Raw genomic sequence first — 17,793 nt, forward strand, 5'->3', positions numbered from 1 at the left:
GGAAAGAAGAGGGGTGTGACCCTGACAAATACTGAAGCAAACTGTGACAGCTACATTGAGATTGGCTTTAAGCGTTTTGATAGAGTTCCCTCCCACAGTGTACCTGCACCTACAGCTTGCTTATACATTAAATTACATTATCAGACATCCAGAACTAAATGACTATGATGGTGGTAATAACTTAAGTAAACACAAATAATCAGGATCTAAAATATACACAACCTTTCTATCTTGTCCTATATGAAATCAACCCATCAACTGGAAATAGTTTGATAGGGTTGGTGACTGAAAATCAAACATCACAGGACACATGATGCATTATGCACAGACTCCAACATTTGAGAAGGAAGCCATGGAATCACAGTGAAGTAGGTGTGAAGGGAACAGTGCCAAGCAAGGCTTTGATGCTGAGGAAAATCCTAAAAAAAAAAAAAATTTAGGGAGGTAACAGAAATGTTTTGAATGGCAGAAAGAAATTTTTAAAAAAAAAGTTAAGAATGAAGGAAGATGTTAGTAAAAAAAAAATGGCTGAGCGGAACAAATTAAAACAAAGAAGGAACAGAAGAAAGAATCATGAAGTGGAAAATGTGAAATGTTTAAAAATCTTTGTGGATAAAAATAGGAGGAATGTCTTAGCTTGTGAACCTTGCTGTGAGATATGAATGGGATGGCGGCAGGTGGGGAGAGTTAGAAGTTACAGGAAGCAGAGCTTTCATGCTAGTGCTAGTGTTCTCTGTTCAAGCCGTGACTCACACTGGCGGGCTACACAGATATTTGCCTTCTAAGGGCAGCAGCTCAAGACCCTGGGATGCAGAGGATGTTCTCCGGCTGAGCTGTGTTGATGCTGCCGCTTCTCCCGCAGAGTTTGGAGGGTCGTCATCCTCAGGGGGAGAAACTACCACCTCAGGGATACCTTGAGGGCCAGGGCCTGCGCCGTGGGAACGGGAGGGACTGGGGGTATTTTGAGGGGTGGTGAGGGTGGATTGGCCTGCGAAGGGCCCAGTGTTGAAGGAAGAAGAGGGCAGGAGATGGTTGAGCAGGACGGAGACCTTGGACTCTTGTCTCTGGTAGAGGTTGGAGACAGAGGAGGCCGCCCCTGGCTTGTGGAGAGAGAGACGTGAAGAGGACAGGCCCTCTCCTAACAAAGGAGACAAATGCACAAGGAGGAGAGGAAAGGGGAGAGAGAAAAGGAAGGAAAGGAATAAGGGATGGAGCAGAGAGGAAAAAACAAATGAGGTAGGAGTACATCACGGGGATGGTATCTGGAGGAGACGCAGCCGGAAGGGGTGGGCAGCAAGAGCGTGGCAGAGGTGTAGTTAGAGAGACTCGTGCTTGCATAAACGTGAGCGAAAGCATGGCTGTGTGCAGAGGACACTGAGAATGATTCAGAGAGGCATGTAGGAGGGTCCACAGAGCCAAACAACTTGTCTCATTTAAATCCAAACAAACCAGTCACACAACAAGACTGAGGTGAACTCAATGTTCAGAGAGGCCTGCATGCAGGACAGGATGGAGTTAGCACGACGTCAGTGCGCTGTCAGCATACATGTGCTCTTCAACAACAGGCCAGTCTTAAATTCTCCACATACATCTATTTGGCACAGAGCATAAATCGATCACACTGCAGCAATCACCATCACCAACCATCATCACAAATATTATGTTTGACCTTTCACACCTGTGTTTCAGGTTTAATGGTATGAAAATGCAAGCCCGAGAAAACAAAAAAAACACACAAGCAGAGAAGTGGAGAATTTCATATTTCTTTCACAATGTAAAATGCACACCATACATTAGCACCACTGTGGGCATGCCCAGTCCAAAGTATAAACAATGCTGACTGAAAAGCAATAATTCCTGAGTGTCACCCTATGGAGTAAAAACAATCATTAATTCAAACCCCAAGCCAGGCCAGCCATTCAGGTTAGCACAGTCACTAGCACCCAGATTTCTCTTTCACTAAGGGGACAGCTGTTTCAGTGCTGATCATTCTCTAGATTTTACTCACTTTTACCATCCACCTTCTACGCTGGCATTGAGGGATTTGAACAATGGATATATATATATTTTTTAGGAACAGCTCCCCGGTGGTGGAAAATAATGGAGGAAAAAGAAATGCAAGCGCATAGGAGGATCTCACCGTTTCGTTCAAGCAAGAGCGGATCAGAATGTTTCTTGCCTATGTCAGCGATGGAGCGCACCAGAGGGATGCGATTGCTGAGCTTTCTCTCGTTCTGGTGGTGATGTTTCTTCAGCATGGCTTCCCGCACCATGTTGCGTAAATCCTCCTTCAGCTGGCCTGTTGCTACCATGCTGTCTATCACCATGTCTGAGGGGTAACAAAGGCAAAGACATGAACACAGCAAGGAAACAAACAGTTCTGCATTGAGCAAGGAAATGTAGGTTATTGAGGTAGTTCATGTATTTGTTGGATTTTTTAACATGAGAAATGGGTCTCAAAGCATATTTCCTTTTAATTTATTTTACCTGCAATTTCCTCAATGCTGTTGGCCCTCATATCCAGCATGACTGTGCCATTGAGTATGCAGCTCCGCAGTTCAAATAAGCTGTGTAGTGACAAAGTAGCCACGTAGGGTTTACTCCACCTCTCCCCACCATCTTCTACGTCCTCTTCAAACTTCAACCATCTGCACATAATCATACAGACAGATACACACTGAGACCCAAATGCTTTTCTTGAATCTACAATTCAACTTTTCAACTTGCAAAAAAATTGTTATATTTGAGTTCAATGTAAAGTGTCTCATTCCTGGCTAAATGTTCTTTTGCTAATTCCATTTATCAGAGAGTATAGTGAAACACAATTGATTTCAAGCTATTCTCATATGGAGCTTGCTTTTTTGTCAGAGAGGGAAAAACAAAGTTATGTTAAGTTATGTCACAGTTAGAGTCTGTCTCTTCAGCTCAAATTAGAGGCCGTTTTTATTTTATTTTTTTAAAGAGAAGAGAACTGTTTCAACACTGTTTCCCAATACAGTCATAGAACAAGAAAAAGAATGAGATATTGAAACGGGGCAATGGGCTCAAATGTTCATGTTCTTAGAACAACAGTTTTTGACTTTTGTGTCGTGAGAAATCAAAGTTTGTCATCTGATTATTGTGACTAAACATCTCTGGGTTTCAAGTTAAATGTTACATTCAACAAAGCCATCACAAAGGTACATTAAAGACCTCACATTTTGAGCAAAAAACAAAAAAACAAAAACAAAAGAAAAAAACTCTTTGACGCGCTCTATTGCTCTCATTTGAAACAAAAGATGTCCCCCTTGAGTTGCTTTCTGACCTGGCAGTCTCCTTCCATTCAGTGGCACTGCCATCTCTAAAGGAGAGCTCATCCAGCTCAGTAAAAAGGTCATGGGGGACGTGCTCCAGGTCATCGTCTTCTGTACCCAAGATGAACTGGACCCTCTGGGATGGTGTGTCTGCACAAGTCATAAGTGGGGAAAGGCCAGAAGTCATTTCAGCAATGTTTCCATAACAATAGACACAATGTACAGTTGAGACAAAAATGTCATACCAATCATCCCGAAGGGGCAGTAATAGACCAAGAATATAGACTCAAGGCAGAGATTGACATGGCTGAAAGTATTCAGGTCAAAATCATTCGAAAACTCTCGTTTGAAAGACGTCAAGTACACAAACAAAGCATTTTGGTGAGTAACGCTGAGGGGTAACAAATCACATGTTCATATAACACAGTATCCATGAGCCACCTTTGATGACTGACTGAATAACAGCACAGATTTAAAGCTTCTGAAACCAGAAAGAAAACAGAGAGATATGGCAGCTTACAAGACTAAACGCCACAGATGGGCAAAGATGAAGTGATGAGAGCAAACAGGAGTTATTTCTTATTAACACGTAGGAACAGTGTGAAGCGGTCTGGTGTACAAACGCACGTGTGAGATGGCTTCATATTCACAATATGTTGCTGCTGCGTTCAATTACTAATTCAACTGCAGGTCCGCTGAAACTCTCGGCTCTTTGAAATCCAGACATTAAAGACAAGATCAATAAACCTGCCTTGCCTTACTTCATAACTTTGCGTGGCCATGGACCAAATTACAGCCAGGCTAATAACTTGTTTTTCTGAATAGGACAATTTGCGTGGTCCTTTCTGGAAAAGAGGATACAAGAGTAACTTCTATGAGACAATACAGTTGGACACAAAATAGCAGTAGAAGTACAATCTACGAATGCATTAACGTGGTTTAATCAATAAACACTGTTACAGTAAGTTAGTGGAGTTTTTCAGCTGATACAGTAGGTGGAAAAGTCAGCACTTACTGCTTTCCATCATTTATTGGTAAATAAGGAGGGATATTTAAAAATGATCTTCTGTCTACATTTGCCATCCTATACTCAAAGCCTCGTAACGGTATCATCTGATTACATCCAAGACTGGATACTGTCTGCTCTTCATTTGATTTTTATGTATACGTTTGTTCTTCCCCTATTGATGTTTGAAAATTGTTATTTTCAATATTTAGATGCCAAACAGCATCTGGCAAAGGGACTGCTGACAATTATTCTTTAGTCTACCTTGGGGAATTTTTATGATGTCCAAAAGTTGATGAATTAATATTGTCCCTTTTCAAATAAAACAAGAAATAAATGAAATATGGTGCATCATTATGCAGAAAGAGTACAAATAACAACATCACAGCACAAGTCTCCACAAACTTGATTTACACCCAATTCAGCAGCTAGAAAGGGAATGTGGGTGTCTCTCTGTGGGATATGTAATGAAGGTCCAACTGAGTGGGTGAGCAGAGGGCTGCTTCAGAATGAGTTTCTTTTAGAGCGAGATGTTGTTTTCAAAAGAAAGGCTGCATATTAAGACGTGCCGACCACATTGGATTACCTTTGTTATCTTTCATATGTACGTCTTACAACAAAAACAACAAAAACACTAGATTTATATGTTTTGGGAAAATCTAAAACATATTAACTCACTCACTCACTCTCAGTGAAGAGTCAAATAATAAAGTTACTTGCAATGTCTATCAAAGTGAATACAAACATTGAGGAGAGGAGAGTGGGGTTAGAGAGAGAGAGAGAGAGAGAGAGAGAGAGAGAGAGAGAGAGAGAGAGAGAGAGAGAGAGAGAGAGAGAGAGAGAGAGAGAGAGAGAGAGAGAGAGAGAGAGAGAGTAATTAGTGGTGTGTACTGATTTGACCACAAGTGGACTGCTCTGAGCACAGCTGTTCATTAGGCAATGGAAGAAAAAGAAGGCAACTGTTTGACGTTCTTACGTCAAACAGTTGAGTATATTGTGGTGTACATTTTCTTCAAATTCTGAAATCTAGTGTGGAGTTTTTTGTATGATATGATAATTTCATGCAGTCAAAATGATGTAATATGCAGTGTTTGTTTCAAATCTTATTTGAAAGCATTGTTTGTATTGTTTGTAAGCATTGGTAATGAGTTTTTCAGCTGAGATGATTCAGCACACAGATGCACGCGAACATTGCTTAAAATGTCATAGCCTTCAGTCAATGTCAGAGGCAGGTACCCAGTGGCCTTTAACGCCTTTTAGAGCTGAATATTTTATACAGAAGTGTTCGCTGAAGCTGTTTGTGGGTGAGTGTTTCTCTAACGTGGCAATATCAATAAAAAGCATAGTGTGCACTCGTTTACAACTTTCCTGTCACTGGTTTGTCAAGCAAAGTTGAAAGTGACAGATGATGTTCACATGCATGAGATTTTTTTTCGTAGTACAAATTAATTAAACACCACAAAAATCCAACGAGCAAAACGATATTCAAAGATGGGCCGAGTCAAAACCAGGTCTGTCTTTCTGGATTCAAGAGGTGTTTGTTTATCGTCAGTGGCTGAGTGCTGTGACTGTGTAAATAAATACATTTAAAAGTGGTTGATATGAGCTGTAGGACGTAAACTCAGTAGAGAGGGGAATTCAGAGGAGGATAATGAAGAAAAACATTGGTAGAGTTGGGCAGTAAATCGAAAGCATTTCAAATGTACCATAAGAGGGGGATTCTCTTCCATCATCCTTGCCTTCCTCGTTGTCTCTTTCTTTTTTCTTTCGGTGGTGTTTGTGTCCTCGATGGCGATGCCTCCGTTTGCTCTCCCTTCCAAGAGGAACATGGACCCCTACATAGACGGCTCTGTGGCCTGGGGGAAACAAAGAGTGCAATACCAAATCAGACGCCTTTCATATACAACCTCTTTTACACAGAAGACCAAGAATCTGTCTATCTTTTTGGGTTTCTCTGGATAACCTACTTGAAGGAAACCAAAGTACTCACAATTCTCACTTAATCCATTCAATGTTTTATCTACTTCCCCTCATTATTGTTAGTGCCGCACAGGGACTGTGTTCTGGGTTGTAAACGCCCTGCTTTCGCCCTACATTCTCTACCAATAGTCATTTTCCATAGATGAGTCATCTCTCTTTGATTTGAGAGGGAACCCAGGAGTGTAACCGAGATGCAGCACTCAGAGGAAGGCACAAGCGACACACACGCACACGAGCTGAGCAGATGGAGAAAAACAGAGAGGAAGAAAGAGGGAGATGGAGAAAACGGAGAAGATGAAAGAGCATGGAGAGGGGGGAAAAAAAACCTGACAGCTTAGATGGACAGAAAGCAGAGGGCTCAAGGGGTGTCATAAAAGGAGAGAAGGAGATATTAATGGATGGAGGATACAAGGAGTGACAGGCCCACGTAAAGGATGCACATTGAGATGTAGGGGGAGGATATCAGGACAAGAAGCGAACACTTAAAGGGACAGTATAGTATAGATTTAGATTTATTGATCAGGGCTTCTGATTAATGTGAGCTGATTTTGGAACTAAATCTGTCCGTTGCTTAAAAAAAGAGAAATTCGGTTTAGTTTTGCACTTACTTTCCAAATCTTCTCTTTCATAGTTTGTGTTTGTGGTGAAGCTGGATTTCCCATGGTCAACTAGTGCCTCCTCATCGAGACCCTGAAATTGACAGAAGAGAGAAGAAACAGACATGAGAGAAGTTACAGGAGATGCTGGTGAAACAAAGACAAATGTTGTAAGTCAATGCAAAGTGAGGACTCTCTCTTTCAGACTGAAGGGCAATACAGCTCAGCTACTCTTGCATTGCCTCTCACTCTCTTAATGGAAACTTCACTTTCGAGAAAGAGGTCCAAAAGAAATTCTGTTGGTTTATATATTCCTATTTTTCCCCACATACTCCCCATTCTTATTCGCTCTGAATTTAAAACATTGCAACAACTTTAACATGACAGCCAAACCTAAAAGCTTGAAAAGTGATCTTAACTAAATTTAGTGAGCTTTATGATTGAAAGAATGTGATACTTTATCTTGTTAAAAAATGTTCTGGGGAGGAAAAATAAGTTCACTCTGATTTATTAACTTTGGCAGAAGATTTGATATAAACCTTTGTCTAGTTAATTAAATACTTCATTTCCTTAGACAACCTTTGTACAGCAAGATAAAACTGGATGTTATGAGGTCTTATCTGTGTGCTCATACCTACAAACTAATGAGTATGTATTGGAAAATCAGTTCACAGTTACTGTCCTTGTAATAAAGGTCGAGTTTCATAGCAACGACTAGAAGCTGGCTGCTCTCATTAAATATAAGGGGTTAAGAACTTGGTTAAATTAATCAGCCTGATAGCAAAGTCAAGGAGACATGTGAGACAATTTGAGAGAGACCTAAAGCTGTCAGGATGTGTACACAAAAAGCAAAGCTATCAAATAATAGTGGCTTCAAACCATGAGTAAAGAACCAAACAGACAAACTGTCACTATAGATGAAGCCGGCGAAAAACAGAAGATGACAAGCTGCTATTACTGTGGTCCAACTCCTTTTTACAGCTGCAGGTTTGAGTGTGAGCTGTTCTAAAAAGTGAACGTTTTCTTATTTTAACATTACACTCAATGACACTTCACCTTTTACAACAATGTCAACTGCTCCAACAGTGGAGACAAACTTTAACCGCGGGGGAAAAAAACAGTGCACAACACACACAGCTCAACCTAACTTTAATCTACCGAATGTCAGGTTTAGAGCTGAAGCTGAGGCTCTTGATCAACCGTTACATCGCGCCCACCTGTCAATCATGTCAGCTACACGCCTAAGTCGTTTTCAAAATCAAAACAGAGCATTTTATTTAATTTTTTTAAATTTACCCCCGTACAGTGTGTGTCAGTGATGACAAAAACTAATCAGACATATTTGGGGTTTTTTTTGGACCAGGCAGTAAACATGTTAACTTATGCTGTAAGAACTGATTATTTACCAGTCATGTGTCTTTCGGGGTTCCTGGAGCTACCTTCAAGCGGACACTTGAGGAACTGAAGGAATCTGCACTACCACATTGGCTTCATCTTTTTAAGGCCGGAGGTTGCTGCTTGGTGTCGCCCTATCCTTAACCAGCAGTAGGGTAGAGTTGCCATGATTTGAACATTTCTCCCTTGTCATTCCTTATTACTTGTTTCATTGGTTGAAAAACATATTTTGGTTGTTAGCTGTAAAATATGACATATGTGGGTATAAATATCTGCATTTTAAACTACTAAAGGTTTTTCAACTTCTGACACAAGTAGTGAGGAGAAAGTAAAGACGTTCAATGTTGAAACTGGGACACAGCTACTGTTAGCTACTGTTGTTGAGATAACGTGCCAACTGCAGATGAACAGATCCATCAGACTGCTTTGAATGAGTTACATAATAATTACTGATGGATGATACTTTCCAATAATTCTGGCAAACCCGACATTATTTTACTCAAAGTGGACAAGTCCTGTGGATGTTTCTTTAGTGTATTTAATACAACAGTGACCACCAGCTAAAAGGACAAGATAAGATTAGAAAGTATTTATGAAGCAAGAGAAAGTGTGGGTTACAACTGTGACACATTAAATGTAAGGAGACTCTCCTCCATGATGAACCCAAACATTTGACCCCAGTTGATTCCAAATTCTTACTTTGAAAAAGTAATTTAAAAGTCAAAACTCACACACATAAGTAAAAATAAAACCATAAACCATGGCTCCCTGGAATTAAGTCAGAGAATATTGGGGCCACTCATAGAGACTGGGTCAGCATAGGGGCAAAACTAAACTGAATGTGCTGGGAGAGGTTCCTGCTGGTTTACGACCAGCATCAGCAACTGATACCGATGTACCTGTATGCCAAAACCATAAAAATAGTTGGAAAACCAGACTCCGAATGGGATTAAGAAAGTAATCTGATTCTGAAAATGTCAGTTATTCTTTTAAAGCTAACATGTCTAATCACATGAGCCAATACACCCTACAACCCACACACGTCTGTCTTTGTAACAAGGCAGGGACTTAGTGTGCCTATAACTGGCAAGTGGCAACACGAGCTCGCTGCCACTTAAAGAATGGGCAGATTTACGTGGAAAAAAGAGTACACCTTAAACACTTTCATCCAACAAAGTCCCAAACAGTAGGATCCTTTTGTGTGCTCTGACCTTATGTAAAAACGCACTGCGAGTAAGGAAAGGAGAGAGGACACATAAGGCGACATCATGTCACGTGTTTTTAGGATACTTGATACGTGGATGACATCAGGGCCTCGTGTGTGCCTCACTTCTCCTGGCTGACCTCACTAAACTTTCATTCTGATGGAAAGCACATAGCATCCTACACTCTTTCTGTCACATTACGGCTGTACAACAACCCCTGTCTATGATGACATTCACATCGCAACACATATATTACCATAATCAGTCTCCTCGATGAGCTCCACCTCAAATTAAAGATGCCAGCTGTGATCATGTGTGTGTGTGTGTGTGTGTGTGTGTGTGTGTGTGTGTGTGTGTGTGTGTGTGTGTGTGTGTGTGTGTGTGTGTGTGTGTGTGTCAGTTGCTTGTGGATTTGCATGATAATGAGCTGCCCTGCTCTCTGACAGCTCCTCGATGACGACCAGTTATAATTCAGCAGAAACAAAAGGTGACCAAAACTGGACGGCTCTCTCCAGGTTTTGTGTTATTTAGAGGCACTGAATAATAACATGAAATTGAAAATGTACATCTGTCTACATATGAATAGTTTATTTGCATTGTAGTGTAATCACTTTTAAATGAAAGAGCAAATGTAAATGTAAAAGATTTAAAGGTTCTAATGTGTAATAAAGGTCATATGATGACTTGAGCTGTGTAATAACCCTTTCTTTAGTCTTTCTATTAGTGATTAAAAACATGTATTTGGTGAGAGAGAAATGTTTAAAATGAGTTTGGCTAATGGCTCGAGTTGTAATATCCTATTCTGCAGGACTCACATAAATCCATACAAGCAGGTCACAGAAAATCTAGCGTTTAACTATCCCTTCTTCATGAGTATTTCTAATCTTCTTAAAATACCACATTCACAAATCTCTTAATGCGACTGTATTAACACTTGTTTATGTACAAACATCAATTAACATCTTTTCTGTCCATGTTGTCGTCATGCCTGTATCATCAAGAACATGCACGTGTTGAATACTGTTGTGCCCTTGACCCTGAATGGCTCGAGACAATTTAAGAACGCGTGATGCAATCTGTCACATAGCTTTGTCCAAAATAAACTTTGGAGTCTATCACGGCAGCAGTCCACAGGCTGGCCAGGCGATTGGCCATTGTGCCCACAAAGCCCAGCTGTGGTTGGGCTACACCAGCAGTGACAGGAGGTCGGGCTTGACAGGCAAAAAAAAAAAAAAAGGCAAGCTGTGTCAGAAAAGCAAACCGATAGGCTGTTGATGGACGGCAGATATGTTTTCTGCTCATGTTTATACAGTTAAAAAAAGCCAGACGAGCTAATATGAGTCTGGCACTGTTTTCTGTCCTGTCAATAGAGAGATATTGTTTGTATAGTGGATACAAGGATTCAGACTTTTTTTTAAATCAAATATACCACCAAACCTGATCAACAAAGCAGTAATACTTCACACTACATTTCACTTCGGGATGAAGGGGAAAAAAAAGAAAACTCAGAGGATTTGTGTGTCAGCGCTGTGTTTCATGACCCATAACTTCCCAGAAAGACGTGGGCTGCCACATGAGACACATTTCTTGAGGGATTCAAACCAGTCAGCTCCCAATACCACTGAGTAAACAGATGTCTAGCATAGTGGGGAATTGTCATCAGAAGCCCCTCCATGTCACATGGGAACATAACTTCACCTCTTTTGAGAAGAACTGAAAGCAGCGTACAGCAGGTTAAGCCAACCCTGGCTTTTCTCAGTACACCTCAGAGGGGACAAATGTGGAGGAGTATAGAGTACATTCCACGTGGCAATGAAAAGTGAGATGATAACAACTAAAAGTGTCACTCTTGTCTTCATCATTTCTCATTTTTAGATCTCTAGCACTTGCCCCTTACCTTCTTTTCTTTCACACGTGGTTGAGTTGTGCTATTGCCAGTGCAGTGGTTAGTGTGCGCGCCCCGTGTACGGAGGCGGTAGTCCTCTAAGCGGCCTGGGTTCGAATCTGACCTGTGGCTTCTTTTCCTGCAGGTCATTCAACATCTCTTTCCCTGATTTCCAGATCACTATCCTAGCTCTACAATAAAGGCACAAAAGCTCGCAAAAAATAGATAAATACTTTTATTTTTTATAAACTTCATCTTCGGGGGTTTGGTGGGGAGGGGCGCCCCCCCTAAAATGATGGTAGGGGAAACACTGCTGTCAGTGTGTCTGTGATTTTCAGTGGCCTTTACAGCAGCTCACGAGTGTTGGGCTGTAAGCAGGAAGGGGATGTACGGTTCATATGAACCTTAAAGAGTGAACACAAGGATTATCATATGTAAACAAGGAAGTACAAAATAAAGGTTGTCCTATGATCCATGTTCAATATATTCCAAATTCTAAATTCATGTTTTCAGTATTGTTTATTGCTTAAATTGTTTGGTGCTTTAGCTTGTGCGTGAAATTGATAGCAGGCCCCTGAATTTCTTTAGGGTAAGAGTGGCTGTGTTGAATCCATTACTGAACCAATCAGTTCATTTCTGCCAGTTGAGCTCTTGAACCGAGAGATGCACTCACTCAGTGAAGGTTTTCATAGGAGGGACAACAAAAGTGATAAGATAAGATAATCCTTTATTCATCTCACAAACTCAGAAATGTACAGTGTTACAGCAGCAGTGGCTGGCTGAGTCGGAGACGGTTTCAGATTGGTTCATTATGTTGAAATGGTTCATGTTCAGGGTGCTGCTTAATGAAAGTACAACATAGTACAGTGTGTGTGATACCACAGTTGCTTAATACAGGTCCTTTTCCTCTCTAAAGACAATTCACCCAAATACCACAGCCTTACTTGTCTACAATGAGGCTTCAATAAATGAAAAGACTTAACATAGCTATAATTGTACAAACGATTGCACTAGAAATCTTCTTTATAAAAAACAAAACATATTTTCTTTAATACTCCATCGACATTTCATGCATAAATAGTGCCCACAGAGTACATTTTTGTGGACACATGTCATCAGGCTATCTTTGTTGAACTCTTAGTGTAAATTAATTCCAAAGACAAAATGGAAAGAAAAAAAAAAAGTCACTGATTGACAATGCCTTCTTCTTTTACAGACCGTAAGCTGTCAACAAGACGGTTTACCTCGCTTGTTTTTGTGGGATGATTAAACTCAGCAGCAGCCAAACACCTCTTTAGCCAACCATTAAAGGAAACAACCAGCAATCCAACAAGCCAACAGGCCTGCTTCCCTCTAATCTCGGTCCCTTGCCAGCGTTGCTTTACTGGGACCTGGTCCAATCAATAGAGACTGACGTAAGAAATGTGTTACATAGTGAGAGACCTATCCCTCGAGATGACTGAATATTTCTTTCTGCCAATGCACAATTGAATACTAAGGATCAGAATATTGGCTTCTATTTACGCCAACTATTGTTATATTATGTAACTAATTAAATCATGACTGAAAACAGAAAAAGTGACAGACAATTTAAAGGTTATAGACAGCTGCTAGCAAAGTAAGGTCATGGCGTTAGGGGTGGGACAAAAAAAGAGTTTGGTTTCGGATTGATTTATTTTATAAGGTCTATTTTTTTTTTTTACATGTGTATTGTTTTTGAAAATTTGACACATAATATTCAACCCCATCTACGATTGTATGTTTTGAGTTTTGCTTTTGTTTAAAGAGGAAAAAAAACACAATTATGGACGTTACTGATCCGTGTTCAATTGGAATACTTCAGAGTCACAATACTAATCCAATCAGCACCTAAAATCCCTCTTTTAGTCCTGTGATACTTTAGTGTGTTTAATGTGCTTTCATTCTTTTGTGCTTTCTCGTAAATGTCTGTTTGTTTAGTGTCTTTATGCTCTATGTATAAAATGAAATGGGGACAATGGTCCTGTTAAAAAGAGCAAACATTTTTATTTTATCAACTTTTGTTTTAGGAACTAAATCAAATCCAATAACAGACAAGAAGCTGTAAGATAAATGTTACAACAAATAGTAAATACATTAGTTGAGTGAGCAGCAATATTTTGGTTGAGCCATACAATTATGGACCTCCCTACAACCTTTACACAGGGCTCAAAAAGGGAGGCGTTGTTCCACATGCTGGAAACACATTTAATTTGGAATGAATGTTAAAGGAACAAACAGGTAGTCTTTCCTGGATTAAATGAATATTTAGAAACACACATAAACACAAAGATGGAAACCAATAGGTTTCTCTATCCAACAAACATATCCCTCTTTAAATGATCATCTGATTTTAACAGAACCTCCGAGCTCATCGCTCCCACACTGGGCATAATCACAAGCCTGAATGAAAACAAGCATTTTATTTATTTTAAGTCAGACAGCAAACATCTCTATTGATAGCGTGCAGCTTGTTTTGCTTTTAGCTGCCTTGGCAGACCAATATATTGTGGTCCTCTCCCTGACACTCCTTGCCTCTCTCCTCTCTTCCTTCCTGTTCTCCTTGTCCCGCTCCTACAAGCAGCCATAACTGTGCCTGCCTCTTTCCTCTCCTTTCTGCTCCTCGAGGCGATCAAACAGAGGGAAGGAAACGTTTCTATTTCAAAACGCATGTCCGATGAGGCAACGGCTTCTCATCCCCCACCGCACACATCCTGACACCTCTGCCTATTTCAGTCTGCTCATATGTATTGACCACCTGCTCCATTCATTACCACGGACCACTACTCACTCTACAAATGAAGACCCAAAATGGATTAAATCCATATTTAACACAACCTCACTAATAACGCTGCTCAAACACAGCCACTTGATTCCTGATGAAGTGTAGACACGACCGTTAGACACACATAAAAACCACACACACACACACGCACACACACACACACACACACACACACACATACACACACAGAGGACCAGACGTACCGTGAGCACATGCCCCCCTTCGCTCTGTTCCTCCATTTAGACTAAAACATCAAAGCAAAGAAGCCGGGACGATAGCCAGTTCCTCCGTTCTGTTGTCGCTTTGCTCTACTGTAGAAGGTGTGTGAGAGCTACGTGCTCACAGAGACACTGTCGCACTCGTCTGTTCCCTCTTCCTCTGCACATCTCTTTATACAGAGAAAAGAAAAGAGAGAGAGAGAGCGAGCGAGAGAGAGTGCTGCTTTAAAACGCACACTGCTCGGCTTTATCCTGTCAGCCCGCTCTTTGCTCAGCAGCCAATCCCACCGTGCCACCATGAATATTTCATTCGACCAGCCAAGAGCCCAAACACACATGCACATAAACACTGCCCCATGGAGGACACGCACACGCATTTGGAGGACATTCAAAGCTCACCCGCTGAGGTATTCAGGTCACAAATGAAGACCCACCCCCAACACAGATAAATAGAAACAAGCACACGTGTAGGCTGTACATTCCTCACAGGGTGCAATGAATTGAAAAGGCACGATACCCCAATGCCTCTCTGTCTTTGACTTTGACATTGACGATATTGATCAGAGCCTGAAGGTTATAAACGTCTTTCAACAAACTGTTATTATACTAAGAACTGTGGGTCACTTGTTTCCTGTCCACAAAAAGAACTGTTACATGAGAAGGACAAAAAGACCATGTTCCTAAAAACAGATTAATTCAAAGGAATGCTGGCTATCCTTGTCCAGTCCGGACATACTCTGTTCACATGACATTCATTAGATCCCAAGTCAGCTCTAAGAACATGAACCACACAACCAGAAAGATGAAGGTGAAACAAAATTAAAAACTGTGACACCTGATGATAAGGAATATAAAGAGTGCACGCATTTAAATCGAAACAGTGACATCTAAAGGCTGAGACGAGGCATCAGGAAATTTTGACTCAACTATCTAAGAGCCTGTGAATAGTCCAGAGTGAACACAAACACAGAGCAAATACACAAGTGTTATTCAGCAGGACAAACATTTGAGGTAAAAGATTAAGGACAACTGATTTCTGTAAATGAGGATCAGCATTAGAAATTCCAGCTTTAGCTTCACAACTTGGTGCATCAAATGTATTTTTTTGTATTTTATGTATTTGTTGATCCGACTACTGAATCCGATCACTGAATAGAAATCTCACAATCAATTGGCAGGTTCAATTCTCTAGTAGGAGAAAAAAAAATTGAGTTTAAAAAATTACAAAATATTTCATCGATTTAAATTTGGGGATTTTCACAGCAACTAATATCCTGTCAATTAAATAGATATACAAACAAGGACTAGTGGAGTAATCTAAAGGTAATTAAACAGTAAACATGGTCCAAACCCATATTGTGTGTGGCCCATTTCATTCCGATATAAAAAAGTGAATCACATTTGTCAATAACAACACTGAGGAGGCATCACTCAACAGGTAAACAATGTCTAATTGTTTTGTCATGGCTAAAGCTATCAGTGCTAGCAGCACACGCCTGTGCTTCATTCACGGCTCCGATCAAATGTGCCAGTTTACCTGCACTTCAGCTACGAGATGCCATCTGTCTACTGCACTGGTTCACATCCATCAAGTAAAGTGGGATGATCCTCATCTACAGCCCCAGCTAGCTGCTGATTGCTGCGATACAGCTTAGACACAACAAGCATTAGGGCCAATATTTATAGAAATAGAAATAATTACTTTAACTGACTTTATTTTTTGCAGTCGAAGGTCACAACGTTAAATGTCTTGCAAACTAATTGCGCACATCTCTCGAAAAAATGTCTATTTTTTTCCTATTGTTTCGCTCAATAAATAAAAAAATAAAAAAAGGATTCCACCACTTTTGTGGGTGCTAAACCTGTGCAAATGAAAGAAAAAAAGATTGCCTGGGATCCTTAAAGGACAGTCAAAGGGTTAAATGTGTGCAAACTTCAGTGCAGAGCAGACTGCGTCCTGGGTGCACTTATCTTATTTGCATTTATGTAAATGTGGACATTTACAAAAAAATCCTATAAAACGTCCTATAATAGTTAAATGTCAGACAAAGGAATGCACAGGGCATCCCTTATATTTCAAAATAAAACAATATATATTGTGTTTAATCATTTTATCAAAATTAAACCCAAACAAGTCAGCCTCAGATGCCTCATGCTGTTTTCATGTTATTCTCTTTATGTTCATGTCATCTTATAGTTCTCTTTTGACCTTGTGAACCATGTGTACAGCTGCACATGGATGCACTTACGCTGCAGAAACAGACCAAGTGGGGCGCGCGCTTTCGGACTGTCCACAAATAGACAGTGGTGCTGATTAAAAACATAGCACTGTAGAAATTATGGATTAGAGCACAGCTCCGCACAGAGTAAAGGTGCAGACGGCCTATTTTCAAATTAAGTCACAAAAATAGAAAAAACTGTGCAGAGCAGGACCACTTTGTGGGCATGTTAGCCCAGGTATATTAGTTTAAATGCTTTTTTAGAAAGGGTGCTAAAATGTAGAAGGTTGCCAGTGAGATTTCTGCGCAGTTCAAGGTGCTATCCATGGGTGCAATCCATTCTTAGTGGATCTTTAAAAAAATGCCATTTTATAATTTCTGCCACTTGTAAGGAACAGAGAGCCTGGGTACATGTGAACCCTTTAATGGTTTAACAAAACAATGAGACATGAAACCAAGCCAAATGTCTCAGATCCATTATCCATCCTCATTTAGACGAGCAGCAAACAACAACACGCTGAGATCCCATTAAATGCAACCACCAGGACCACACTAAGCAGCATTATGGGGTTGATGAGCTTTGTAAATTTCCCATTATTGGATGACTTCTTAAAGCCTTGCCGTAAACAAAGAGACAAAGAGGCATAATCCAATTAAGATTAGGACAATCTTAAGCCCTTTGATCTGCTGCTATGTCTTTACATGATAAAAATAACCTCTGGGGCATTGTCTTGTACACATACAATCATTGAGTTTAGAAAAAGAGACCGATGAAAAGTTGTTGCTTTTCATGTTCAGACTAGTTTAGAGAATGTAGAGGGGTTTAAGAAATTCAACGCTTTATTACCTACCTCCACCAGCAAACTTTTAAATCACACCTTATTTATAATAGTCATTATTACAAAAATATTGGATATAATAAATGAACACCAATAAGGCTATAGTTGGAACTATAATGTTCATGTTTAAATTGTAATATAATAATACTGATGCTGAAAAGAACAACGCTCCTCCAGACTGGCAAAGAGGTTTATTAGTTGTAATTACCTTTTCAAAGTAATGCTTCACAATGAGTAAGCTCTGTATAAAACTCAATAACCCAGACAGTAAGTGCTGAGTCAGTTATAGTCCAGGTCAAAGATCCTACTTTACACTAGCTAGACTAAACCTGCTCGCACACACTAAATCTCTGT

At 40.3% G+C, this 17,793-nt stretch overlaps 1 protein-coding gene across 2 annotated transcripts in view; it reads right to left on the minus strand.

The window, feature by feature from the left end:
- Positions 1 to 17,793, minus strand: part of LOC306839859 (sodium bicarbonate cotransporter 3-like) — a 36,737-nt gene that overhangs the window by 16,736 nt on the left and 2,208 nt on the right. For both annotated transcript variants that reach the window (XM_079368804.1, XM_079368805.1), the window contains exons 2-6: positions 6,888 to 6,969; positions 6,006 to 6,155; positions 3,305 to 3,443; positions 2,488 to 2,648; positions 2,141 to 2,329 (exon numbers count right to left, since the gene is read on the minus strand). In XM_079368804.1, the coding sequence (XP_079224930.1) occupies positions 2,141 to 2,329; positions 2,488 to 2,648; positions 3,305 to 3,443; positions 6,006 to 6,155; positions 6,888 to 6,969 (721 nt within the window). The remainder of the gene's footprint in view (positions 1 to 2,140; positions 2,330 to 2,487; positions 2,649 to 3,304; positions 3,444 to 6,005; positions 6,156 to 6,887; positions 6,970 to 17,793) is intronic.

The sequence above is a fragment of the Symphodus melops genome (genome assembly GCF_947650265.1).
Source record: "Symphodus melops genome assembly, chromosome: 18".
NCBI lineage: Eukaryota > Metazoa > Chordata > Actinopteri > Labriformes > Labridae > Symphodus > Symphodus melops.